This window comes from Bombus affinis, chromosome 15 (assembly GCF_024516045.1).
Source record: "Bombus affinis isolate iyBomAffi1 chromosome 15, iyBomAffi1.2, whole genome shotgun sequence".
NCBI lineage: Eukaryota > Metazoa > Arthropoda > Insecta > Hymenoptera > Apidae > Bombus > Bombus affinis.
This window is the reverse complement of record NC_066358.1, coordinates 10,129,809-10,150,464: the sequence shown is the minus strand read 5'-3', so window position 1 is coordinate 10,150,464 and position 20,656 is coordinate 10,129,809. Positions and strand designations below refer to the sequence as shown.

At 34.1% G+C, this 20,656-nt stretch overlaps 1 protein-coding gene across 1 annotated transcript; it reads right to left on the bottom strand.

The window, feature by feature from the left end:
• Positions 1–478: 478 nt before the first annotated feature.
• On the bottom strand, positions 479–20,354 carry LOC126925166 (allatostatins). The gene is made up of 3 exons (XM_050740483.1): positions 20,155–20,354; positions 2,359–2,649; positions 479–2,142 (listed from the first exon to the last, which is right to left on the bottom strand). Exons 2-3 carry the CDS (start codon positions 2,617–2,619, stop codon positions 1,813–1,815), a joined length of 591 nt encoding a protein of 196 aa, XP_050596440.1. The 5' UTR covers positions 2,620–2,649; positions 20,155–20,354; the 3' UTR covers positions 479–1,812.
• Between the last annotated feature and the right edge of the window lie 302 nt (positions 20,355–20,656).

Below are 20,656 nucleotides of genomic sequence, written 5' to 3'. Positions count from 1 at the left end.
AAGAACATTTATTGGATAAACACCTGGACAAAAATTTAAACAAGGTTCATCTAGAATATTCTTAATTCTGTAAAAATAATACTTAACTACAAGTATCTAGTATCTTTTATTCTGATGACAATCGACATCTTACGTAAAACGGTAACATTCATAAGGATTTTTAAAGTACAACGAATGTATGCAATTCAGTGAATCGATGTTTCTGTATATTTCGGTATGAACGATAGCCTTATTTAAATTCACAGTCGCAAATGGATATGAAAAAAGGGATACAGAGCTGGGTAAATTCGATTTGAAAGCGAAACGACAAACCGTTTCAGTGTTCCATCTCGCAATAACTTGTCAACCTAGATAAAATACCAGTTTATTTGAAACAACGTTAACAAGCTCCAGGACATTGCTGTTAATTTATAGAATTTCCTATTCGTGCAACGAATAAAATTTATTTATATAAATAAAATAAGGAATACACGATACGTTCGTAGGTCTAAAAATGCTTTATTTTGGAAAATTGTCACAAGAACCGTTCGTTTGTTATTCGAAATCGTCAAAGATAAATTATTCGCCAGACATTATTTTTTAAAGCGACATAGTTTATGTTGTTATTATTGAAATTTACATTTATTACATAATATGTTATACGAACTTTGCTTATTACGATAGAAATTATTTAATAATGATTCTCCGCTACTCAGCATTTTCAATATTATTTATTGAACAAATCTATGTACACGATATGAACCTTCTAATAAAGCATTTTCAAATCCATGTGTATAAATCTCAAAACACTCGTAATTCGATCGTTTCAAACACATTTTATTCGTACAAACGTCTTAACCACCAAGCCGAGCCAAACATCGTCATACAAAAATAATCGCCATATCGATCAGGAATCTTAGGTATTGTTTAAATAAAATATTTGAAAATCGATAGTTTAAATAACATGTTCTCCCTTTTAGATCAATTTTGTAGGTATTCTTAAATAATTGCGCTTCGACGTATTTAAAGATGGATATGATTCTTCTCCGAATTATTCGATTATACCTTGTTCCATATTTGTTCGAGTAAATATTTTCTAGAGTAATTTTTCGCATGATTTCTGATTTTATTACGTAAATTGTACCGAAGAGACAAACTTTCTCGCACACATTTATTATTCAAGTGTACAATCGGAAGGAGGACTTGAAACGAGGAAAGCAATATACGGTCTATTTCGTGAAATAGTCTGGATTTATTATTCGTATGTGTATGTAGAAGCCGTATTTAAATTATTCCTTAGTACATTCCAAAACGTTAATTAAAATGAAAAAGTATTATCTCGGCATAAGGTAAAATTCATTCTCACGAAAATAAATTTCGAACGAAAACAATTAATTAAAATCGACGCATCGCCTCAAGTTACGCTCCTTTATTTCCGTTTCAAATAACATTTGCTCAACTTTGACAGGAACGCCGCTCTTCCATTCGATTCAAGCATCGTCTAAACGATGGAACGATCCACCCAGCTCTGCGGTTACTTTTACTCGTATAACATCAACCAAATTAAAAACCACCACCGATATTATCAGACGTGAAGAAAGAGAATTCGATAGGTAGACGATGAAAATGGAACACAAAGCCTGAACGAGATGTAAGAGACGAAGAACTCGTTTAAGAGACGTTGAAACTTTCAAACGCGTCTTTATTGTTGCGTTATCGATATACTTCGTCTGACAATAAAACTCTGCGACATCGAATTAGAGCTACATTGCCATAAACGTCGACGACACCGTTCAAATGGATCGTCGAGCAAGACATCCTTCGCAAAGAGTCCTATTGCGACGAATCCTCCTCGTCTTCGGACATCCTCTTGCCAAGGCCAAAGTGATATCTTTGGCTCATCAAATCGTTTGGTCTCTTTGGTCCTATCGGCTGTCCGTTGTTCGGATGAGCCGCCCTCTTACCCAATCCAAAACTATAGGGCCTGCTACGTTTCGCCTCTAAAAGATCGTCCAAATTCTCTTGCGAATGGTAAGCGAGATTATCCACGGGGAGGTAGTCCATGTTTAATCTGACAGGGTAGTCCGGGTTATCGTTTCGTTTCCCTAGACCGAAACTGTATTGCCTGCGTTTACCAAGACCGAACGAGTAGTCGCGTCCTCTCTGCAATTATGGAATTTAATTATTTCGTAGAATCGCATCTTAGAGGAATGGGTGCGTTGGCTATATCGAGAGAAACAGGGCTATTGTATTAACAATTTGCGCGCGTTTATAATATCTTTCTTTTCGAAAGGAAGCTTCTAACATGGAAAAGTTTCATTAAAAAAATATATTGTTTCGTAATATGTAAAAGAATCTTCTTCTTTGGTATGTTCCTACCTTGTTATCGTTTGTGTCTATCCAACGTTTCCCAATACCAAAGTTGTACACTGGTAGCCTCTTATATTCGGAAACGTAAGTATAAGCTCTTTTCTCAGGCACAGAGTCGTCAAATTCCATAGAATTCAACATAGAATTATAATCATGAAGGTTCATCGAATAAGGCGGTGCTTCCTCCATCGCCAAAACTGGCCTTTCCACGATCCCAATCAAATAAAGGAAAGCTACGCTCGACGTTAACAAACCTGTCCTAATCTTCATTGTAAAGTTCTCTTTCCGTTTAATTCTGGCCTGTAAAAGATAGAAACGCAATTAAATATTGTAGTGTCGGGGAAGAAGCCTGGGGAAAACGAAAAAACCGATGAATTACAGGTAGAAAACAATAGAAGCGATGACGGGCCGGAGAAGATGGGAATTCTCGATGGGCCATATACCCGTGGCCCTTTACGACATTGGGTAATTACAAAAGGTGTACTTGACATCCACATCTGTGGAACACACGCGCATACTAGGAATACCAAAACCGTGGTATAAAAGGTAGCCTTTAGTGAGTTGTTATTTACAATCGAGTTGCGACTAGTTGCAGTAGCGAGGAAGCTGCGATTAGTCGCGGGTTAATCAATCGTAAGCTGTGAGTCGTTAGTTGAGTGGAGTCGAGTTGATCATTAGTTGCCGAGTTGTTATGAGTTGTCAACTGTTAGTTGTGAGTTGTGAATTATCAAGTTATTTGTCTTAGTTATATCACATCACTGCATTAAGTTCGCGTTAAATAACCATCGTTTCCTGTTTAAATTACAATAAATAAATCTATAAAGATCATTAATCCGTGATTTCTACAATGTAACGTATAAATATAAAGTTTAATCAACAGTTTATTATTTTATAATATTTAATCTCGCTTGACTGAATTTTTTATCAGAAGCTGTAGGATGTATTTTCTAAACGTATGCAACCAACTATAGTAATATTTGTCGTCCAAATATCGTTTCATCGAAAAACCATTCGAATCAGGAGACATTTTACCAGAATGGAGGCAATCTGTTTAATTTCGAATTGGGTTTCAAAATTCACAAATCATGAATAGCAAGTGACACGACACATTGCCTCGAAAATTGCTTTCCCATGTATCTAATCTGTCGAGGATTTCCACTTTCCCAGTCCGAATCCAGTTGCTGAAATTTCGTTGCCGACCCGATTTTATTCGAAAACTTTTCATCATAATCACAACACAGATTTACATCGAAAATGCAAAACTGAAACTCTTAACGAGTTCACCGCGGAAAAGTTAAGTGATCGCATAGATTTTCGATATCTTCGTTGTCATTATTTATTTAATTAACCATATATTTCCCAATGTATTATTATACCTAGCAGAGGAATTATTATATCTGCTTTAAATCAAACTTTTAAAGTTTGTTTGCTCGGAAGCAGTAGGTTATAGAAATTCGGGAATTTTTAAAAAGATTCTTTGGATAAATTATTTTCTACATATATTGGTATATTAACTTTCCACGAGAAGATGTATTTTTTAAAGAAATAGAAAGTTCAAATATTTTTGCGCTATACCGTTTCGTAATATTTATACAGTGCGATAGTTTTCAGTATATTCGTTTCGCTTTTCTGACCACTGTCAGTCCATTTGCATTTATATTCCTTTGTGAATTTCTTTACGTTCTTCGCTTCCACCATATTTATTGCATTCCACGTATTACGTACTTTAAAAATACTTTATTTTCAAAGATCTATTCTTCTACATATATTCCACAAACCCGCATCAAGTAAAATCTATAAAATAATACATTTTTTAAGTATTTTCAACTTACTTAATTTCCAAAGAATCGTGCCTTTAATCAACGAAATAATTACTAAAGTAGTATTAAAATTTGACAAAATAGGATATTCGATTTCCAAAAATTCACAGCCTAAGTAAATCAATTTTTAAATTTTTACTACCAAAAGACCGTACTGTCTTGGTTCTTTTAAGAACCAAAGACACGACTAAAGTTCCAATAAATTTCTATTTTAATGATTTATCAAATTTTATCCGGGTAATTAATACAGACTAACAGATATTAAGACAACTTTTTACGTCGACTGTTTCTTCTTCATCTCTTTCTCTTTTTACAACAAGCACGTGAAAAGTGGTAAAACGATCGCGGTTTACGATCCACGATTCAGCCGAAAAATCCGACGCTACCAACGATTCTTTCGAGAGCCACGAACGATTGTAAATCCTGTAAATTGAACGAGATGAGCTCCGGGAACGCGTATCCTAGTTTCCCCGTGTTGGCCTTTCGTTTCACTCGGAATTGCCACTTTAAATCGAGGCCGATTTAATTTCCTCGGGTATCTCACAGAAATGAAACGTCCTGGTAAATGTTAGGTAGGTACCACTGAAATTTTCACGAGCTTCGCGAGAAATCTTGCTTCTCAGGGTACGAATCGATATTCTCGGGACTAATCTCACGAATCGGCTAGCTGTAACGTACAGAGGTGTTAATAACCCTCTTGGGACGGTGTTTCTTTCTTAGAGAAAAATTATTTTGCGTGAAACAACGACAAATTTCGCTAAAGATACGTCTGTCTTAATATGAAGAAAGCTGTCTCTTACAGGAAAGTTTCTCAAATTTTGCTACGTGACTATCAAATTGGAGAATGTGGTCCGAAATTTTGAGAATCAAAACAGTGGTGTTGCAGTTGCATTTTTAGAGAATAGTTTTTAGTCGAAATAACGACTTATTAGTCTTTGCTATAGATATTTGCTTTTTTCAATAATGACAATGAAAAAGAAAGGAATCATAATATTATATTTGCAGTTGTATTCTTATATTCTTCATAATAAATAAAAGAATAAAATATTCTTTATTTTCATTTCACGAAACGTCAAAATAAAGACGAACGACGATCAAAAAGTTTATATTTATTTAATAGAACCATCGTAAAAATTCTTGGCGTTTGATCGTTTTCATTAATCGTACTCAAGTATGACCAAGAAATACCGATATCCAGTGGACTTCTATATCGAATATCGAACGGATAACCAACGATACGCGGTTTCAGTATCGTACAACAACACGTGTAATCGCTCATCCTAAATGCGACCACGAATTCCTAATGATTATCGGATTAACTGAGTTCCAATTCGCTTAAGCTCGATAGTGGCATCTCCCGTATTCAATATTCTAAAATACTGTTAAGATCGTCGTGCATTGCATTGGAATTCTATCATAAAATTGGTAATTTTATTTTTGAAAATCCCAGGATTAGTATACTTGGGGAGAGAAATTATTTTTTCGTTGATTTTCGTTTTGTTTCCTGATAAAGTATTAATAATTACGATTACGTGTATTTTATAAATATTGTGTAAATATTTAAATAGCATTCACATGCTTGATTTGGTACATCTACTTTAGTTAGTTCAGTTAATTAGTAAATACGACAACTGAATAGACTTCTACGAATAGAGAAATTTTCTAACTAAGGCCATTACAAATCGAAAACGAAATTCCTGAATAAAGAAATTTTTCAACGATTTCCTCGATTTAATAGAAGTTTGAAGACCGAATCTTTCGATATTTCGATATCCGCGAACAGAATTTCCACGAATTAATAGAGATACAACTCTCTAGAAAACTTGGTAGGTATAATCAATGTTGTTTCATAGAAATTCGAGAGTAAACTCTGATAAACGAGAAACCCTATAAAATTGTCTGCATCGCAACAGGTGCCTCGACTCTCTCTCGACCAATGAATTTAGTTTTTAATTACAGCGACGCTCGTATTTTTATTGCGCGAGAAATATCAATTCGCTGGACTTTCGTCCCGCCGAGTTAATTCGCCGGCGTAAATCTGCCTTTCCGATCTTCGCTGGATGAAGATGCATTAACACGTAAAAAAAAAAGAGAATAAAGAGGAAGAGAAGCGAGAAAAACGAAGAGGAATAGTAAGTTCCTATAAAATTGCAAATTGCTTTGAATAATCATACCGTCTCGGTTCGTCAAAGCTCTTTCCTTTGGCTTTTTCGCACGAATGTGATGAATTTCGGGTCACTGGACTGGCAAAAACGTTGAAAAGAGGGCGTGAAAGGAAGGGAAACGGGAAGATGGGTATGCCGAGATGTGATTTATATGATTCGTTTGGGGACATCAATCACGTGTCTTGTATCGTGCTTCATATCGATTATCCGGCTGCTTTGAATCAGCCTGTTCCACGTGTTTGCTGCGTGCACTTTGAGAGATCTGGTATGTGTTCATTTTTTCCTATTTTTAATAGACTTTCCGTAAGCAATGTTTTGTGTTACGACAGGTATTTGCGTTTCTATTAATGCTCCTTTAGAGGCGAATAATATTTCTTGCGTTCTGACTATTCTCTCTCGACGCTGTGCGTTGCGATAAGTATTTCTGTTTTACGTAATTCTTAATGTTTTTCATTTTCTTAATAATTATTTTTGACGGGCAAAACGAATCTCTATTTAAGTATTGATTCTTTGGTCGTATCCAAAAATATAAATCTTCGCATTATGCAGTTTGATTTGTTCGTAATTTCGAAATACGCACCGTCAAAAATAAGCGAGTGTCTGGATACTTTGGAGTTTGGAGTTTCTTCCCGGGGAAACCTGTACCGATGATCTTCACTGAAAAATTATTTCCTTTCCTACTATGGCGTTTCTTTAATCCGCGAAGAAACTCCTAAAAGGCTTTCGTAAATCTCGCTTACTCACAAGTTTTAAGCTCACGAGCTACGACGTCGTTAGTTGGTAATCTCCAAAGTGATAGAAGTGCAATTTTACAGCCACTGTCTTAATCTATAAAAATAATTTGGTAATTATATACTCCGTAGCATTACAGTTTCTTTAAAAATTTCGAAATAAAGTTCAGAAGTTTCCTCTCGTTATTAAATTATCGAAAGGTACGATTACACTTGAAAGAGAAGAAAAGAGATATTGGACTGTGTTTTAAACGTTCGTGTGCGTAATTCTGAACAAATTTCTTCTTTCATAAAATCGAACTGGTATTTATTTTTCATTACTGCGTCTCCTATTCTGAAATGAACTATTCTAATAACGTATGAAAAAATATACGACTTTTTGTTATAATACAGTCATTTGTCATGACAGGTTTCTTTCTTAATAACGTAGTAACTGATCGTTAGTATAGTAATTTCTCTTCTAAAGAGACTTCTAACTGCTTTCCATTATACAAAGCATTATGCATTCACGTACTGCTAAATGATACGGAATTTGATATACTTGCAGCTAATTAATCGGTACTACAATAAAGCAAATACTATAATAGATACAACGGTGTACAAGTACTTTTTACAGACACTGTATATGCCTAAGAAGATCGTGTCAAAGTCGATTACAAAAATTCTAACTTTTTATTAAAAAAGAACGACGACAAAATGTCCCTTGAATTGAAAGAATTAGAAATAAAAGTACAAGCATCGTTCCAATCGCCGCGAAATACGATGGATCCTTCTTTGAATTACGAACAAAAATCAAAAATGAATATACTGAAATGAAAACACTGACTGGATACGTAAGAAAATCGCGTCAGTTGAAGTCGTGTCGATTTCAAAAACGAATTACGAGAGTTCTCTCGAGTGCTGTCGTATGACGTTCCCGGACCAATTTCCGCGTTTCGTCGGCAATTAAATATCGGACAGTGCAACGTAAGTGTTCAACTATATACCGATCGTAGGTGTTGGTTGAATGAAATGGAATATCATCAACGTATGCAGACATATGCAAACAAGTACGCATCGCTGGATCGATAGCGCGGAAGTCATACGGAATGTGTCTGACTGGTCTGACTCGACGACGAGCTTAATTCAATCGTTACTTGGGAAAGTTTCCGATGGACGACAGTTGGCAGGGCTGAAACGCCAGTGATTCGACTATGTTTCGAAAATCATTGACAAATTCGCGAGTTTCTGATTGACATCTGTGTCAGAGATTTGAGTCGTCGCGCTGCCAAGTTGTAATTTTAATTGTTTCCGCCACAAATTGCTATTATTGGTCATTGGCCATTTCCATATAGTTAACATACTTTTTTAGAACTTTGTTACGAATTTATGGTTGTGTTCTAGTTGGTTGGTTAGATTTCTATGATTCAGTGTTAACTTGAACTTTTAGTAAATGAGAAATATTTGGTCCCTATAAAAATTAAAAGAATTAAACATAAGGTTTCGTTTAGATATAAAGTACCTTTCCTTCAACTATCTCTGATAATAACGGTGTTGGTTGTTCGGAGCCGGAACTTAAGAGATTAATAATTATTTTATTTACTTTCGTTTACTTTACTTTGTTCTTTCTTTCACTTCGTCGCTTATTCATTAGCGATCTCATCTATATTACACCAATCGTAGTTTAACCGGATGCTTTGGAAAAGCACAGTGGAAGACTGGACGCAGGATCGCTTTTTAGTTCGCGACAGGAAGCCACCCCCTATGATATACTTGGTAACCGGAAATGCGATTAACGCGTGCTCCGTGGCAAACCCATCGACGATTCGTTAATGAAATTTTAAGTTGTCTCCGATAGACCCTTGTTGACTCCCACTTACCTTCGCCCTCTTCATCCGATTTAATGAAATTGGTCTCGTTGACCAAATGGACGAACTATCCTGAGGGAATTCAAGATCTGATAGGGTAGGTCTTTTTTTATGGTTCAGTGGTGGTTCTTCCTCTGTTTCAAAGATACGTACAGTGTTATTATTATTTAGCAACTATCGTTTAATTTACGAAGAAATATAATTTCATTTCATTTAGATGAAATTATTATAATATAATTATATTACAATATAAAAACTGTATCTTCGTGTTTATTCCTTTATCAACATTTTTCGAATATATCCTACTTGATCCCATTAACGTTTTTACCTATCGCTAGACTCTTTAAGAATTTTGAAAAGCAATTTTTACGATCTTTCTAGAAGACGAGCGACATAAAAACGGAAGGAGTAGCTAGTCCATGAACAATATACGAGAACTCGAGTAGGAAAAGCTTGAGACGCGTTATTGTTGCGATCATCGTCGATCTCATCGATAGACTTGTGAACAGGTACATACGTATACGTGCTACTTCGCCCCGGAAACGAGATTATCCTCGCTTCTCGATATTTCTCCCTCGAGAGAGAGAAAACGCGCCCCATGTCGTGAAATTAAACCTTGTTAACGTGTCTTCCATATTCCACTGCTCTTTACGACATCGCTTGAGCTTCCGGTACAGCAGAGACGACTAAGTTCCACGAACTAATTCCAAAACAACGTAACAATTTCCGTTTCTTTAATTTTCTATAACAACTTTTTTGATTCCTCGAACTTTCGATTGGAAATTCCACTTCGTAAATTGCATAAATTGTTTGAACCTTTTGTTTCTCGTATGTTCGTCGAATCGTTTGAATTTTTAATTTCTAAATTCTTCGCTTAAGCACACGAAAACAAAAATACTATAGTTAGGTCACTTATGTTATTTTGATAGAATCGACTTACGTATCGAAGAGAAAAAAGTTTGATTATTCCGACTATTTGATCATAATTGCGCGGGTCACTGTATATGTGGCACATTGTACAGCACGATAACGAGAAAGAATAAAGACGGACAGCTGGAGCAAGTTGACGTAGATATCGAGACACGGTCAGTAAATTTTACGCGAAGCAAGTCATGAAAGTAACGTAAAGAAAGTAGAAATACGGAGAAAAGAACGATACGACGATGAAACCGTGAAGCTGAGGAATCGTAAAAATTGTAATGTCACGTTGCATCGAACGGTGAATTTCACGCGCGGTGAATCATTATCAATGATGACATTGTCGATGAAAGTGATAGCAATCTCGTTAACGGACCAAATATTGCTTCTTCCCGTACTTTTGCTCTTTTACTTTCTTTAAGGCGAAATGTCAGCTTTCCAATTTTATCTCGGCGATGGGATACTGTAATGTTTAAAATTTATAGAGACAAATTACCATTTTAATTCATTTCTAGAAATAACAGGATTCGGCAAACTTCTTCGTACTTGGGGCGATTTCATGGTTTCTGGACAAAAAACCAACAATCGTCGGGGCGATTTGACATTGAAAATTGCAAGAAGCTTTCGATATTAAGCATCGACTAAAAAGAATCTTGTATTTTCTAAATATGAATTTATGCCTGGTGTCTGAATCTAAAGTTGGTTGTTGTCGAAGAGACAGATTGGCCAAAAATTAAATCTTTGTTTCGATATAGCATCGTTGTATTCAATATAGCAATTTTCAATCTTCTATTTGTATCTTATGGTATTATTAATATTTGGAAGAATGGGGAATAAATTTCTTATATTAAATTTTGTGTTCTGTAATATTGGAAATCGCGGAAACCTTCGAGTGATAACATCATCATCGTCGATATAGTTTTTACAAAGCGTAATTTCATTCGAAACTTTTACAAATGCTAAAATTTAGGACGATAATTTGAAACAGTTACATCCTATCGTTGATATAATTTTTCTAATGTTTTATTTAGATAGTATAAAGATTCTATAAGTACTAATATTTGGAAAGGTACAAGGTAAATATTGCAATAATTAGAAGGAGACTTCTAACTAGAGTTAAATAACTAGAGTTTCATCAAAGTTCCAGATTATACTATTTTAAAGGAAATTACTATCGAAAGTTTCGTCAAAGTTCCAAAATGGGATACTACGAATAGTTTCGCCTTACCACGGCCATCGCTTTCGCTAGTTTCCTTTCTTGATGCGTCTGATTGAAATACAATACAAAGAACCGTTACATTATGGCAGAGAATTTCCAAGTTGTAGCACAGTTCGAACACAAGACGAGATGGTAAAGTGTGGTTTCGTATTCGAAACTGTTAGATACCCGTGTTTGTGGTCATAAATCGTGTCATCGAATTGGGTCAAGCTTTCCGTTTAACGTATATTTATAGAGAGAGATCAGCCATAAGAACGTAGAATATTAATAAATTGCTGGTAATCCTACGCGATAATACGATTCACTGGGCGAGAGAAAAGGGATTATCGATACGTTAAATCGAAAGACTCTTCTACATTCAAAATTATTTGTGGAAATTATTAAAATATAATTCCACTCGTATGCAGAATCTTTATCAGTGAAATTGATGAAGTGTCTTACACTGGATCAGAATTTTTCTTACTTTTAGTGTTATAAATTTTAATATCATAAATTTAATATTAAAATATCGAAATAAAGATATCTAATTCGCCTTACTTTCAATACTGACAATTTGAAAATTTGATTACGAAAATAACTTAATAGACGCGCAAAAGTCTAATTGTAAGAAATATATCTCGAGAAAATCGAGGAAATTTGTATAATTTTCAGTGTGATAAATTTAAATTCAATTAGATATCACTGAATCGACATAGAGAATTCAAAATTTTCAAAGTTGGAGATAATATTGGATAACATCGGAAGATTTAAGTAATATAGGTCAACGATCGCCGCTAGTGAAGTTGCTCAATGTCATGAAACAAATTCTATTTAATCTTTCTCAATCCTAATACCTCAAGGTTTAAGTAGTATGGGTCGAGGATCGGAGCTACCGAAGTTAGCCAATGTTATGAAGCCAATTCTACTTAATCTTTTCTAAAGAACCGAAAGATCGCTGAATAAATATAAACAGAAGCCAGGAATTATTTCTTCCGAAATGATCGGTAGAATGAGGTGTAATTAAAAAAAATTAATTAAATATCACTGTAAAAATTCTGTTTCGTCGAACAAATCAACGCGAGAAATAAAACGATTGCTTATTCCAAAATAATCAATTGAATTTTATAATCTGCCACCTGAAAAATACATAAATTGACAAAATACCGCTAAATCAATTCGGGAGATCCAAGAATTATTCACCTCAAAGCTGTGATTAATCACTTCTATTTGTAATAAAATCAGTTCACGACGTTGAATTAAAATCTAGAAAAAGATGGCTAGACTAACAAATCACCGAGTAAACTCTCAAAGTCTGCGAATTATTCATCGCGAAATGAACAGCAATCCTTGCTACTTAAGCGATCGCGAGAACAGAGCAATTTACATAGGTTATCAAAGAGCAACACATATTAAAGCAGAAAGCCACGCAGCACCAAACAGAGAATTGTTATTAAACGACTGGTAGTAAACTGAAAAGTTGTCGTGAGCTAGTGGTTCGTCATGGCAGGCTGATTAGCCCACTTTCAGATTTCATACGCGCGAGATAAGCAATAACTGTGCACTGCACGCTGCTTATAAGCTACAAAAGATTCGCTAATAACGCTGTTTTAATAACCTCGCCTAATCCGTGCTTTTCCTTTCTACTCCACCCACCGTTCTCGTTTTCTCGTCGTTTAGGACACAATGTTCATGGAAACGCGTGAAAACGATCGTATTACAAGGATGTCGTAATAGAAATTACGAGATAAAGAAATTCTAAATTGAGGTAGCAAGTAGCAATTGATATTGATCGACGCATAGACATAAAGTATTTTACGTGTTTTTCCGATATACGATCGTTTTATGTTGTACGCGATCTGTTTTATGTTCTGTTATTTTCTAGTTTACGATCATTTTATGATAATAATAAGTGTTCGTAATAAGTGTTTATGTACAGTCGTCAATATTTGTTGAAGCGTTGTATTGTCGTGATGAAAGAAAATTTATCTTCGCGATTGTAATAATCACGTGTATTATTTCGATGAAAGTGATCTTGCAGATACAAATTAGACACTTGTGAAATGTTTGATTTCTAAAAATTTTTAAATATATTTAATAGGAACAAAATGGTTAAAGTATACGTAATTGATATGTAGATGCACGTATAGATAGATAGATATAATATATAAATATTTATAAATAATTATTGTACTTGGAATACAATACAAGATACTTGGAATATAAATATTTCGAATATGCATAATTGCAGTATAAATATTTGGAGTATAGATATCTTTATCGTTGACAGTTCACTTAATTACATTTAGAAAAGGGTTATCTTGCCTAATAATAGCCTAGTAATTTATGAAGCTAATATAAATTATTAAATAAATTACAACTCGTAGAAAATTCCCCAAAACTATTTAAATTATTAATAGAGAAAGATAAAACGCAAACGAGTAAATAATCTTACGGTTTAAGACATTTAGAACAATTGCCAAACCTACAAACGCGTTCCTGTATTAGCATTGACCTGTACTAGCTGCGATCGTTGACTTATACTACTTAAATATTCCAATATTTCCGAATTCATCGAATGTTCTCACGAAAGAATTGTAAATTATCTGGAAGAAAATAAGAAAAGGAAAGAATTGGGCTCTAGTAAACTCTCCGTCGCTCTAATGTTTTTCGATCGTATCATAAACTCTCTCCACATCGTAACAGATCGACCGTAATAATTTTCACGGACTTGTAAAAGATTCGCGCCAGGATCACGAAATAAATTCGTTTTCTAGATCTGTAACGCAATTTGAAGCGAATCAAAAGGCATTCACTATATACTTCTATCACGTACGATCAAAGTTTCGACCAATATTCTCTTAGAATCTTAACAACTCGGACAGCACGAAAACTTCGCGTCCGATCGGAGCATTCGATTATTCCGTGGCCTCGGAAGAAGAGGCGATTGCTTCCATGGAACGAAAGTTTCGATATCAATTTTATTGAACCAGTGATGCTCGTAAATAATAACGAAGATATTGCGAGGAACTCGAAGTTTTAGTCTTGTCGTCGAGATAATTAAAAAATCTTACTTTAGTCAAAGTGTTACTCGATACTCGTGCTGAACGCTGCTAATGAATTTCCCATCCTTTTATTTTAGATTCTGTTTGAAACACGAATTATGGTGAAAGTTTGAGTGAATAACGATCTGAATAACGATCTTGTGAAATTTTCAAGATTTATATGATACTTTGCGACCTAAAAAGTTTGTCTAAAAATTTTAAATTTATTGTTAGAAATTAGTGTATTCATTATCTTGTTTCATTTTTTTTTAAATAGAGGAACATCCTCCGGGCGTATCGAATTGACTTAGAGCTAAAAAGTTTGATGGGAGTAACGATTTATTATCAAAGCTTTCCGTAAGTAAAGCTTTCCGACGGTTCGAATAGTTATTCGAGCGAAATCGTAGTTTCCAATTCTACAACATTTGTTAGGTAATTTTTTTGATCACAAGCTTTAATTTTTCAACATGAAATTCTTCCTCCATATAGTGTCATAAAATTTGTTAATAATATATGTTCCTCTTGAAAGAATTCTGAACCTTTAAAGAGCTTTTAAACTTAACTATTACACCGTGAACTTATTTAAAAAAACCTATCAAATGGCTTCGGGGAAATTATCGTGCGAGAAAACCATTTAAATTATACTTCTCCGTAAAATTTTAAAGCAATTTCATTACTTCTGACACCCCATATATAAGAATAATAATTATATGTATCATCGCAGTTTAGGAATGCTGATGGTCAATTATCACTTATCAATTTATTTGTGCAAATGATTTAATTAATTTGAATAAATAATTAAGTAAATAAGTAGATATATTTCATAGTAATAACTACGAGAATACAGTAATTGAGAATGAAAACCAAAACGAGAAGTGCGATAACGGTTCCAAAAAAATGTACGTAATTTATATTTCAATTGTATCGAAATAAAATGGTTTTCCTTTTTCGTATACCAGAATAATCCCATATACGATGTATATTCAGTAGTAATTATTCAAACGATACAAATCTCGTATTTAATTTTACTGTGATTATAAAAGCTAAACGATTGTTATTTATCTATATACGTTTGTGAAAATACATTATACATGTTATCCTCGTTATCCACATAATGTTTTAAAAAGAACTAAAAGAAACTAAAAGAAACTCTTCGTTTCTGATTTCAAAAGGTACACCCAACGACATTCGTATCTTTTTTATCTTTTTTTTTTTTTAATTTATTCTTTTAAAAAGGATTTAAAAAATCTTTATTTTTTGTTAAAATTCTACACGTACTCTTGCTGTCCTTAATACACATGATTCTCCACTGGCAGACTGCAAATGTTTACGCAAATAAATGTATAAATAAATATGCGAACATGTACAGAATATCTACACGTAATATCAAAAAATCGTAAAAATGCTTAAAGTAGAGGATTGCTTCCATTATTTAAAAGATAAAACAGATCTGAATATTTAAATACCATTTCTTTGCTTACATTCGTGAAAATATATATTTTTATAGCGTATCCGTCAGGGCAATGAATGTTAACTTTATTTTACATTTGTCGCAACTAATTGAAGCAAGATCAAGCGATTGTTTATGTCATTAGACTAATCAACAGTAGTCCATGACTCTTCTCATTAATGAATAATTCATTTTTAAACTCGCTATTTTCCCTGAGCAATTAATCAAGTTACTTCGGTATTGGCTGGAAAAAAGTAGGGTGATCCTGTTCCTTATTACGTTTTTATTGAAACTCTCATCAATGCTTGTTCACATCGGCACAAAGCTCGAATTTAACGTCGTTACACGTTGCTAACGGATGTCATGAAAGAAGAGATACTTTTTTGTTGTATCGTCACTTGTCTTTTGCGGCTACATCAATCATTAGTTAACATTCGTATATCGTGGATCATACAATTTTATTGTGCATCGTTCTTGACGCCTCCACGACCTGTCGCTGTAGCGAAAATTTATTATCCAAGTCAGTCATCTGTTATGCAAACGCAAAGTGGGCCATGAGAAATTTTTGTTCGTAGACACATCGCGAACAAATCGATCATTCTTCGCATAATTAAAAATTTTCAAACTCTTTTTACCTTTTACTGTGAATGACATATCAAAGAGACGTCATATTCCATTGATAAACCATTAATAAAATAAAAATACATATATTTTTGTAAATGTAAATATTTGTAATACATGCAAAAATAGTTTACAAATAACAAATTCTATCCGCGTGATACAAAAAAATAGTGAAATAATTACGAACGCGAGCACCAGCGTTTTCGGGTTGACGAACAATCTGCCCAACGATCGGCCAACTGTTTTTATACAAGGTAGAGAAATGTTTGCTATGTTTGAAGACGATGTTTTCGCGTGGCAAACACGCAAACACGGGAAAATGCCCTGTCGATAAATAATAAATGAAGGATCATTTTCAAGCGACGATTGAAATATCTTTTAGGAAAAAAAGTGTTTTGTTATTTAGATAGAAAAGTAACATTTGACATTTCAGCCCAACTGGTTTATATCTCATAAGCTAGTTCCGAAACCTGTTATAATTTGTACAATGATTTTAATAAATCTTAATAACTTCGTAAGCAATAGTTATTGAATCGTAAATAATTAAATATGTGTTTTTACGATCCATTGAACATTTAGAACATATCGATTGTTATAATATTAGATGTATTCTTGACTGTTCGGAATCTGACAATTAACTATCTTATCCAACAAGTGATGTTAAAATTAAGGAATCAACAAGAAAAAAATATATATATAATTTGTATGAAATATAATACAACAGAATTAAAATAACAAAATTTCATTTGAATGTCTTCATACGTAAATCCTCTGTATGATCATGTAAAATTATTATTTCTCTGTAATTTAACATTACTTTATTATATGTGGAATTTTAAACAAAACGCGTTAATTACTCCAGTCTCGGAAAATGATCATGACCGATTATTTACCTTTCGTACTTCCACGGTATATTCAATGTTTTGATAAAAAGTAATTCGTTGATTATGAAGCTAGTAAGAAAAATTAAACTATTAGATGGGCGAAAATGTGATACTTAATAGAATACGCATGTAAATTGAAGAAAGGATTCTACGGAGATTGAAATTCTTCAAGTGCTAGCGTTAATAAGAAATTCCTTCACAGAAGTTTCGCGCCCCATCGTAATTTAGTAATTTGATGAATCTTGGCACGCGGAATAATAAGGTTTTCCATTAAAAGAATAATCTTTTTCGAAGTATCCTACGTTAAATCAAACCAGCTATATTTCATACAGCTATGTATAATTGATTCGGTTACAAGCGACGAGAAAAAGAACCAGTTGCCGTCAATCTCACGAGAAAAGAAAAGAAAGATTAAAATTACAATTTATAATTTTTTTTTCTTTTTTTGAAAACAGTAGTTAATTGTTTTCGTCGAACGTTCTCGTCTCTTTCATAAAAAGCACAACGAGTGGTCATTTTGATTTCTTCGTCGAAAAGAACAAAACTGCTAACATTACTTTTATACCATGCGATTTGTCACCGATGGGTACGTCCTTGCAAAACTTTTCTGTCGTCTCTTTTTACAACTGTACTTTTAGAATTCTTCCGGACTCTCTCTGACGTTTACTATGACCGGAAACATTTCGAGTCGGGCACTGCTTCTCATTCCAGCATTCCGTCCTCGTCTTTTCTAACTTTTTCCACAGTTCTAATTTCTCTGTCCACTTTTCTCCGTGTTTCTTTTCTTCTACCAACGACTTTTCCCCCAATGGTACGGATAGTAAAAATTGACTCGACTTTTATCTACACGCTGCTTCCAAGATATGTGACGATTAACAGAGTGAAAATATAACGATACGATATACTTTAATATTTTTAATGTCAGTGTGATAAGCTCGTTCGCGTTTCTTTAGGAGAGCATCAAAGTTTCATTACTAATTATATCGAGAACTATAACTTAATATATCAAGAGATGATTAGATATTTGAATTTAATTAATTTTACGAAAAATTCGCTCAATAAGAAAGTAGGAACGTTCAAAGAGGAAAATCAAATATCGTAAACATTATAGAAATTAAAATTTAATACACTGAGGAATTATTGAAAAGTTGAATTTAATTTTAGAAACAATCTATCGAATTCCTGCTTAACGCTGCTTTCATTAATATTTCAAGAACGTGTTTAAAACATAGTTTCTACTTTCGAGCAACAGGTGAGCGTTTTGTTGGTCTCATGAATAAAAAATCGCCCCTTCTCTCCTTTTCTGCCTCAGGCTGATTGATGTTACGGTCTCATCCCTTAATTTGCGAAGTCAGAGGTGACTAACAACTAGGTATTTTAAATTTCTGTATCCTTCTATGTCCTTCGCGATACATACCACGAATAAAATTTATCGTATAAAATGTAGAACAGGCAAATTGAACTAAGATAAACTACATAATTTAAATTTAATCTAAATCAACCATTTACAGCGATGCTATTCGTTCAAACTTCGATTATTTCGACTTTCAACTTTTATAATATTCCGGTTTTCAATTTTCAATATTTCACTCTAAGCCTTCACTCTGCTCTATCGTAAATAAATAAAATCAAACAATTTCAGTAGTAAATTTCAAAAATTTTCAAACAAAATATCTCGAGTTATCCAGAAATTGGAAATCTGAACAATGGTTCTTGAACAATTCTCTACAAATTTTCTATAAATTCGCCATACTATTGGCATAGTAAGATAATTCTAGCGAATGCCACACGAAATTACTGATATCAAAAGGGGGAGGCTTTCACTTCTTGCACTGTACTGCGTTTAAAACGATTAGAATTTCCGCTTTGCGCCATAGTCGTGCAAATTACGAATCGTCAAATTTCTTAAGAGATTTCGTTCGCGGAGTAGACGTCTGCATTAACCAAATTGAATGGACGTCTCAAAAATGTTGTAAAAACATTTCAATTGCAATTGCGTTAGACAGGTTTAATATCTCAACGTTAGTATTCGGCTGGAACAACGTCGCGTTAAGCAAGGAATATCCCTTTTATAACATCGCGCTCGATTTATTACATGGGGATCCTAATTGTGTGGAACGGTATGGAAGTATCCATCCCATGGAATCCAATTACGCGCGAGTTTTTTCAAGAGAGAATCCGTCGATTTTTAGTGCAGCAAACTTATAGATTCGAAGATAAGTAGAATAGTGTTTGAAATGTATTTCAAATACGACACTAAGATACAAACCAAACCAATAGAAAGTATAGTTCGTAATTTTTGTCAAACCATCCCTCCAATCTAAAAACAAAATTCTAAACGCTTCAGAATTGACAATTTCTACTTTTCAAGATCGAAAGCATCGAGCTACCTTAAATATCATTGTATCAAAATCTTCGCACGAAAATTGTATCACTTATCACTGTTTTCCACCTAATCACTACACCTCCTATAAATTTTCGAATACTCATTATCAAGAGTTAAGAAGCAAGATTTAATATACAACTTCAAAATCATCTTACAGATGAAGTGAAATACTATTAATAGAAACTATACTTTTTATTTCTCAATTATCATATTTTATTACATGCACATTTGTATTTAGATTTTCAACCCAAACCCATAGGTCGAAATTCTAATTTTTCAAAATTGTCTCTTCCTACTAATTTCAAACAAAATATCATTGAATGTTAGCTTAGACATCATAGCCAAAGCCATCCAATTCTTTTCCATAAAATTCAAACACTATATATGTATGAATGAACTCTTAAAAAATCTTTTCATGTTTTAGCTTATACGAATTCTCAGGAAATAACACCAACTTGTCCCGTAAACTTCGATTCCTATTAATTATATCGATTCATAAAGAATCCTATCAATCTTCTCTCGCAAAATCAAACCTTTATATTTATATTCCTGTTCGTAGCTCGTACGAGTTATTTTCAAAAAGAAATCCCAACACCAATGTTTTCTTACAAAGTTCAACCGCTATAACCATTCACAGTTGATATGTCGTAGGAGTTCTCCAGAAATTCTTTCCACCGAACGAAATAGAAAAATAGTAAGAAAAATACACCGGTAGCCGCGATATCGAAGAAACGATCAGCTCACCTGTTGCTATAGAAGCAAAGTAGACGATGTATCGAGGTGGATGTTCCCTTGGGAGTCGAAACCGTAGCTCCGTTTCCGTTTCACGTGGTTCACAATCGTAGGTAAGGTGTTGGAGGTTGAGTGTACGATGCCGGGCGCCGCGAGTTTGCTGTCTACACGAGATATGCCGATCAGGGCATCGCGACGCCACCCTTTATACGCGTGTAAGCCGCCTGTGTGCCGTGGGCCGCGCGTGTCGACTACCCCTCTGCTCTTCTCAATCTCCATCTCTCTCTGTCCAACCCTGATCGCGGTATAGTCGTCTTTTTCGCACACACCGTGTGCGCATACGCGCGCTTCTCGCGATCGGCATTCAATTCTCTTCGTCGCGAGCTGCCTTCGAAGTCGGTCTGATAAAATACGTGTGAACAACTCGGTTCTATTTTATTCGTTATATTTAATTTATTCCCTCGTTGTTATTTGTTGCTCTGTTAAGCAGAACTTTGGAAATGTCGTTTCAAGT

What these genes read in the sequence shown, in the direction of transcription:
- LOC126925166 (XM_050740483.1), bottom strand. Translation starts at nt 2,619, where the DNA reads ATGAAGATTAGGACAGGTTTGTTAACGTCGAGCGTAGCTTTCCTTTAT. An exon ending in TAGACACAAACGATAACAAG is followed by an intron (nt 2,143 to 2,358) that starts GTAGGAACATAC and finishes CCATAATTGCAG; the next exon opens with AGAGGACGCGACTACTCGTT.